The sequence below is a fragment of the Morone saxatilis genome, unplaced genomic scaffold (genome assembly GCF_004916995.1).
Source record: "Morone saxatilis isolate NCDOM2014 unplaced genomic scaffold, NCSU_SB_2.0 Contig8, whole genome shotgun sequence".
In the NCBI taxonomy this organism is placed as follows: Eukaryota; Metazoa; Chordata; class Actinopteri; family Moronidae; genus Morone; species Morone saxatilis.
Window position 1 is genome coordinate 4,033,329 of NW_023340257.1, and position 8,327 is coordinate 4,041,655.

At 43.6% G+C, this 8,327-nt stretch overlaps 1 protein-coding gene across 1 annotated transcript; it reads left to right on the plus strand.

The window, feature by feature from the left end:
• The first annotated feature begins 386 nt into the window (after positions 1–386).
• On the plus strand, positions 387–7,644 carry ywhae1 (tyrosine 3-monooxygenase/tryptophan 5-monooxygenase activation protein, epsilon polypeptide 1). Its single transcript, XM_035679725.1, has 6 exons — positions 387–592; positions 3,469–3,668; positions 4,478–4,584; positions 4,886–5,092; positions 5,845–5,981; positions 7,620–7,644. Exons 1-6 carry the CDS (start codon positions 529–531, stop codon positions 7,625–7,627), a joined length of 723 nt encoding a protein of 240 aa, XP_035535618.1. The 5' UTR covers positions 387–528; the 3' UTR covers positions 7,628–7,644.
• The last annotated feature ends 683 nt before the right edge of the window (positions 7,645–8,327 follow it).

Below are 8,327 nucleotides of genomic sequence, written 5' to 3' on the forward strand. Positions count from 1 at the left end.
ATGTTAAATCAACGTGTGTCTTGTAACGTAAACATAGTTAATGTACGGTGTAAATAGACATAATTACTGGGTTTATCTGTTAATTTTGTATTAAAAAGCGACCGATATTTCTAATTTAATTTTAATGTAACCCAAAATGGGTGCGAAAAGGATCATTTTTAAGATTTCAATAAGTTTTGAAAATCAAAAAATAGGATCTAAATTAGATTTATTTTTACAGAAAAATAAGGTTGTGTCAGTGTCAAACGGCCACTAGAGGGCCAACGAATTGGCCAAAAGAATACAAAGTAGAGAAGAAGAAAAGTGGGCGTTCCCGTAACCCAAGAACCAATCAGAGCTGAGGACTCTACAGGAACGCCCCGCCGCGGCTGCAATCAGAACCGTCTCCGTGGGGCGGAACAGCACTCATCGACCCAGTTGATTTCTAGGAACCGCCGACAGAGCTGACACACACACACAGCGCCGTGTTTCTCACCGAAGAACTGTCACTTTGAATAGTTCCCGACGCTACCGTCACCTCGATACACAATGGGAGAGCGAGAGGACCTAGTTTATCAGGCAAAGCTGGCCGAGCAGGCAGAGCGATATGACGGTAAGCCACTCTCTCAGGGCTCGTTCGGACTGGGACATGTTCACCGACGCACGGATTTTTTTTTCCTCCGAGCTAACGTGAGCTAACGTCTGCTAGCTCCCGTTAACGGAGCACTGCTCCACTAACACAGGCAGCGCTAGCTCACTGCTAGCCGCGGCTAACAAGCTAAAGTGGCTACGACCGCCGCCTTTCAGCTAACTATTCATTGACATGGTAGATGGCTGCTCGCTGGAAGAAACTAATGCGACATTAAAATAGGAGCCAGTGCCAGGAAGTGACTTTGTTTTAGGGAAACTGTGCGGATGTGAGTGACAGTGGCTAACGTTAGCGAAGGGGCTACAACAAAATGGCGGATCAGTGGAGCGTGAGCTGTCAGGAGTTGCCTCCCCTGCACCATGCTAGCTCTGTAGCTTAACACTTGAGCTACTGGTGAGCTCCTATAAGCAACACCCACAGTCGCGTTGCCGTCTTGTAACCACAATAACGGCCCAAGTTGGTTTTTCTGGCGTGATTCCGTCACCGATGCTAGCCAGCGGTAACATTAGCGAGGCGGTAGCTAGCGGAATCGCAGGTTAGCGACTTGAAGCGGTGTTAAGAGGGAGTGGGAGTGGGNNGGGAGTGGGGTGTTCCCCTGCAAGCAGCCTGTACGGATCGATTGGTGAAAACGACTCCCTGCTCCTGTCCCGCTCCTGTCCCGTCACTGTCATACCATTACAGGCCGTGGAGGCTGTTTTTAGACGGCTGCCGTTGCCACCGGTCGTAACGTTACGTTGCCCAGTAACGTAACGTTACGTTGCCCAGTAACGTTAAGTGAATGTGCCATGACTCATTCACGGGATTTGGACCGAGTGTATTTACAGCGTGATTTATGGTTCACTGGCTAAGTGGTTACCCTGCAGAAATGTAGACGAATTCATATATCTGTTCAGCAATAGCTTATAACACGTTAACATGTAGTTATTTTCTCACAGTGGGCATGTGTAGATTATATTCCGTCATTTACTGTCAGAGGATCCAGCCTGCACGTTTTCACCATCTAAACCACAAAGTCAGTGCTATTTAAAAAGGTTAATACCCTGACAGTGATGGTATGCAATTCAGCAAGGTGCATTGTATATCAGGGAAGTCAGTAATTGGGTTTTGTGCAGAGGGAACCTGTTGGACGGGCATTTGGACAATACATGTAACATACTTGGACTACAACTAATGGTTATTTCCAATGTTGATTAGTCGGTCAGGTCTTGACATTTAGTTTTTTCCCCTTCAGTGTCCCCCAACTGCCCCAAATTCTACTTTCAGCTGTCCCAGACCTAACAGCATTGTCAGATGGATGGTTTTTTCCATTCTGTATAATAAATATAGTTAAAGGTTAAAGTGGCATCTAGCAGTGTGGTTGCAGATTGCTACTCCGCCTTCCAAGCGCAAAGGAGAAATTACGTTCGCTGCAAAAATGCAAACACCCAACCTCACATTTTTCAACAGTATTTAAAATGATATAGCCTATATTCCATAATGTTAATTTAATGATTTCATTTGCACCGTCCCAGAATGACGCCACACTGTATCTTTGTGTCTCAGATCCCTGAATTTCAAGTGCTGTATTCTGTCAATCACTTTCTTGATTAATCAATTAGCCGTTTGAAGGGCCTTTGTGTGTGACAGCGGATAGGTTGAGGTTGGTGCTGTTAAGGAAGCCACCTCAACATGTAGAGTTAGGGTTTACCCCAGAATGAGCCTTTTATTTCAGATGCTGTCGACCTGAAATGGAGGCCATGTTGAAGGGCCATGTTTGTACAGAAGCCCAGAGGGGACCAACCAAACACTGGCTCCAGATTGGGCTGTTTGCGTTTTTCAGGACCACCGTAGTTTCTCCTTGGTGGAAAGGGAGGATCAAAGCGGGTGGGAAGTTGCCATCTGCAAGTACACAGATTGAGGCCACTAAATCCTACACACTGGTCCTTTAACACTCCTCCCGAAACACATATCTTGTACGTTTTTGCCGAGTTTGTCAGGTTTGTAATGCACATGTATGTGGAGATGCCATACTGTTGGTTAGGGAACAGTAAGTGTATTTGTCCCGTACAGTTTGGTACAGGTCATTCTGTTCGTCCTGTTCGTCCTGTGACCCGACCATTAGAAATGGCCTGTGTGTTGAACATGTCATCGTCATGTCACAAACTGGTACGCTCACACTGCACATGTGGATTATGCCCATGTAATAACTAATGCTGTAGAGTGTTGAGCGCTGCAGATGTGCAACCATACTAAAGTACAGGATTTAAGCGTGTGCTGCTTTAGCACAGCGACAACTTGCCTTCATTTGTGCGTTTGAATCAGTTAGTTGTGCTGCCCTGTATCAGTGAGTGCAAGCTGTAGTTCAGGAATGATTAACAGGTCAGTCTGATGGAGCATTACGTACATCTGTGTTATTTGTTTTTGACAATATGCCAGTGTTTGAGTGCAGTAACTGTTACGGTAAAAATTAATAGAACTACTGAGTTATTGTTAAATGTTTACATTTTTCAGAATAAATGACAAAAGTGTTGTTTTCAACCTCATTTCTGTTTTCCCTGCTGTACTGAAAATATCAAACCACAGTCTCGAAACCGAGGTAAACCGTTACACCACTGCTACCGTTGCTTCCTCCAGTACACCTGAATCTCTGTTTGCCACTTGGAGGGTGTTCAGTCACAGCATAATAAAGGAATTGACGCTGCAGTTTGAAGAAGTCACACTTCAGAAGTCTCACCTTTTGATTCAAGCTGTCATTTATCAAGACACCCCGATGAGAAGATAGACAGCTAGTTGTTGGGTGTGCTCCGTAGGTACAAGGTTGATGAGTTCTTAAAGCAGTGTTACATTTGTCTCCTCAACAGAAATGGTGGTGTCAATGAAGGACGTGGCAGGCATGGACGTAGAGCTCACAGTGGAGGAGAGGAACCTACTATCAGTGGCCTACAAGAATGTGATTGGAGCTCGGAGAGCTTCCTGGAGGATAATCAGCAGTATCGAACAGAGGGAAGAGAGCAAGGCCGGAGAAGAGAAAATGAAGATGATTCGGGAATACAGGCAAACGGTAAAGCACTCAGTACTTTTCATAAACAAGCTTAGCATTTGTATTTAGAGCATGTCTGTCAGGCGCACTTACAGTGGTTCACCATGTCCCATTGTCCCAAATATCTTACTTATTTCAAAGCATCTCCGATTTGCTGTGCTAATGTGAGCTCGCTAGCTCATAATAATAATACACACTATGAGCAGCTACTGGACAGACTGCATCTGAGTCATAGTTGGCAAATCCCCCACTCTCTCTTGCTTTTATGAAGGGGAAATAAGAGCTGGTTATTAATCTGGGAGAGGCCAGAGTGTGTCAGAGAGCTGGGAGAGGCTGTTGGACTGCAGTCAATGACCTAATGGGATTCAGAGATGGGTAATCCTGCTGTTGCACCTTCATTTCGTTAGTCCTTCTCTAAATCCCTTGGGGGGCACATTTCTTCTATCACTATCCCAGCACCTGGTGAACATTCAATAATGTCTAAATTGGCTCAGTAAAATGAAATATTGAAGCTACCAGCAGACCAGAAGAAGGCTGTTAGCTTGGGCTTTAGAAGGGTGGATATAGTCCAAAAGAGGATACATACAGCTGCAGTGGGTGTACTGCATACACAGACATGCTCACACATTGGCGGTGCACACAGTCCACGCAGTCCTGCGGTCTTGGCTGCACGGGGTGGTCCGCACTGATCCTGGGGGACATGGGCAGATTATGAAATCTACTTCACATGGACCCTGGCAGCCACACAGAGGCTGAGTCTATAACTTGGACTGATGGTCAAATGAAATGTCCTGCTGATTGAATAATTGTTTTTGTGCGTTTGGTGGCAGGTTGAGAACGAGCTGAAGTCAATCTGTGGTGACATTCTGGATGCACTGGAAAGGCACCTACTCCCCTCTGCTGTCATGGGAGAGTCTAAGGTCTTCTACAACAAAATGTAAGAGCTTTGTGGTCTGAATGTAAATGGAAAAGATGATTAAATGAACCCTCTTTAGCTCTTGCACAGAGTGATAAGTATGTTTTTGTGCTTGTACATTGTTTGACATAATCGGATACAGAATATTGAGAGGAATATTTTACAGTGTATACCGTAAAGGTTCATAGGTTACACAGCTAGTTCCATCAGCAGCACAACAATTAACTTGTGATTTTAGTGTACACTCATTTCTTTCATCCATAGAAAACACTACAGTTGTGGAAGTAAAATTTGCGGCTGCTTTTGTTCTCCCCGTTTCCAGGAAGGGTGACTACCACAGGTATCTGGCTGAGTTTGCCACTGGCAACAACAGAAAGGAAGCAGCAGAGAACAGCCTGGTGGCCTACAAAACTGCTACCGACCTAGCCACGTTGGAGCTGCCTCCCACGCACCCCATCCGCCTCGGCCTCGCCCTCAACTTCTCCGTCTTCTACTACGAGATCCTCAACTCACCCGACCGCGCTTGCAGGTTACTGTTTCTCCAGTATACTTCCTCTAGTGTTTTTCTTTCACTTAATGGACAGCGGCAGATAGCACCCTCCAAAGTTTGATCCAGAGTGTAGGAACCCTGCCAATAAAGAGCCGAGGTATAAGCTCTTGTTTTTATTCTACCTTCACTAATCCTCCCCAGTTGCCATGCATACTCTAACTAGACATTCTCGCCTTTTGTCCCGCCATCGCCATTGTTCTGACCAGTGAGGCTGAAACTTGAAACCCTTTGTTCATTGAAAAAAGTATTCACTCCCCCGACCCCTTCATGTTTTATTGTATAACAACATTGAACCACGGTAGATGTGATTCTGCCTCTTTTGACTTTTAGTAGTGGCACCTTTGTACACTGCAGAGTTTTCCCTGTTATTATTAAAACATGGTTAATAGTGAACAGCAGTTTAAATCCACACATTCAGGAGTGGATTGAGAACCTGACTTGGCCACTTCAGGACATTAACGTTGTTTTGAAGTTATTCCTGTGTAGCTTTGACTTGTTGTTCGCACATACATAAAGGAAACACAATAAAAGGATTGAGTTACATAAACACCTTTACTGACACAGATGGATAATGTAGAATATATCTTTATACCTTATTTGAATGTGACAGGTACTATGTTTCAGCTTGAAGAATAACCAGCGTGGTCCTTGAGTGTGAATACGTTTTCTGATGCCGCTAAAATGTAAATCTCTTAGTGTGAAGTGATTTCAACCGAGGTGTGTTTGCTCAGGTTGGCAAAGGCTGCGTTTGATGACGCCATCACAGAACTGGACACACTGAGTGAAGACAGCTACAAGGACTCCACACTTATCATGCAGTTGTTACGTGACAACCTGACACTATGGACTTCAGATATGCAGGGAGAGGGTAAGACACCACACAGCCCCCGTTCATTATACTAATCTAGGACATTGTATTCAACTTGTACTGTATGTGCAGGCTGCCTGTTTGTCTCCACAGAGCCTCTTTTTCCAGGACTAGAGGCTGATACTAATGAACTAACTCACTCATCTGCTGTTACCTGACAAAACCCTTTTAGAATGGATTTATAACTTACTGTACTAATACTGTGGGCAGCTTGATTGATGTTCTGTTGTTCGCTCATTGGCAGTGCACCCTCAATGCTAGCATATAACACTGTACTTACATTTTTACAAGGAAAAGTAAGCCATACATGTGATGGATTATTGTAGATTTGTCTTCACACGTTATGACTTCCCAGTACCCAAGTAATAACTGCAGCAAACCGCTAAATAAGAAATCAGAATTGTGGTTCTGTTTATCAAGAGTTCGTCCCCTGTTGCCTTCTGTTAGCACTGCTCACTGGCTTAGTTTCTAACCTGGCTGTCTACACAGCTTTGTGTACTGGACCCCAGTACAATTGGTTAACAGTCTCAATTAATTAGTTGTAATGGGATGTGATTTTATTTTGTTCTTGTTGGGCTCCGTACTTCCTGTTTCCTTTGTTTGGTTTGTGTTTACCTTCACTTGGCTTATATGCCCAATTAGTTTTAGGCTTCTCCTGATAAAGCTGTTAGAAGGTGCACAGTGGCTACAGGGGACATGCTCCTGTCTCAGTGAACCAAGTGAAAGAGAGCAAATATGATTTCTTTCACCTTAGATGCAAGTTTGAAATAACCAGGGAGAAAATTAAAATTAAATCTGGTTGTTAGAGGTCAAAGACAGTGAAAACACTGAACCTGGATCCTGCTGCTCACAGTGTGCATGCTGAGTGCAGAGTTGTGGCTGAGCTCAAGTTGTCCCTCTAGAGCTAAAAGTCCTAACCCTCCTGTCTAACAGATCACCTGCTCTCCCAACCCACAGCATTTGATCTTAGGCTGAATGATTTAAGGAAAATGTCTAAATACACATTTTTTTTTTAAAACATTTTTGTGATTTAAATTGGGATTTATTTCTATAAATGAAACTAAGCTCAAAACAATATGACGCTTTTAGGTTTAATTGCAAGATTCTGCAACTCTGTCAGCAGCCGAGATACCTGAAATGTTCATGTAGACATAAAGTCACCACTCTGTTGGTTGTCTATAAACTGCAAACAGAAACAGTCAATTCCTTTCTTTTCTTTTTTCAAACATCAGAAATTAAACAGTGTGGTGTTTCTTCTTCCACTAAACCATTTTTGGACACGCATCAATACATTGACTGGCAGAGAGATATCATATTAACCAGAGAACAACCGATGTCTCTACAGCTCCAGCTGAATAAATCTACCAGAGACTGCTGTCCTTATAGCGTCTTCAGAATTGTCCCTACCCAAAGTTAGGACTTGTTCAGACACTGTTGATTCAGCTCTTCTGATATAAAATGTAAAATCTAGATTTCCATAAACGACAATGATAAATCATTGAGCCCTATTTGATTCATTCTTGCTCTTCCTCCATTCATTGCAGCAGTTTGCTGTGTCGCAGAGCATCCACCAGCACCTTTTTATTTCCCAGTGACTCGTCATCTCTCTTGTCTTTTTTCTCATTCCCTCTGCTGTAGAGTCCTAAAGGAAACAAACCTGACTGTTCATTTCCCATGTTAACTGTACTTTGTAAGTGTTGCTCACCCAAGCCTTGCTGTGTGTGGCTGCCTCCTGTTTCCTGTCATCACTAACTCACTCACGGTTTAACAGTTGAGTCCACTCACCTGTCGCTCACTCATTCGGTTGGGATTTCTTATTAACTCATCTTTGACCTTCCCACCGCAGTCAGCTAAACGGGGTTTCTTGAGTTTAGATAGTTTAGCTGAGGTTGACTTTTGTTTGTATAGAGTGCGAGTGTTCACTGAGTTGAACTCTAATGTACACCAAGGAGCAGAGGTTGAGGTCATGTTATTGGCATGTTGGACAGCTTGCACACTGTACTTCTACTGTCAACCATTTTAACACATGGTGCCACTGGGAAGGACAGCAAAAAAACACGATGCAGTTCAAATACGTTCTGTTAAAAACACCATGATGAAGTTGTCCGTGTATGTGCATGTGTGAAGTTCAACTTGATCACTCTGGTTTTAGTTTTAGTTTTTTTTTTCTCACTTTTTGAGCTCTCTTAAGTGTTCACTGTCGGTTTTCTAATCACTGTACTTGAATGAGTGACTGTGATACACAATTTGATACCACATTTCACTCAACCCCAAACACTGGTGAAAGTTACGTTTGGGTTCAGCATGCATTTTCACTGACGTTTCTAGGTGATGATAAAAGACTAT

Excerpts from the sequence above, each read along its gene's own strand:
- ywhae1 (XM_035679725.1), top strand. The coding sequence starts at position 529 with ATGGGAGAGCGAGAGGACCTAGTTTATCAGGCAAAGCTGGCCGAGCAG. Across the intron at positions 3,669-4,477 it reads TTCGGGAATACAGGCAAACG|GTTGAGAACGAGCTGAAGTC; the intron begins GTAAAGCACTCA and ends GTTTGGTGGCAG. Across the intron at positions 4,585-4,885 it reads AAGGTCTTCTACAACAAAAT|GAAGGGTGACTACCACAGGT; the intron begins GTAAGAGCTTTG and ends CCCCGTTTCCAG.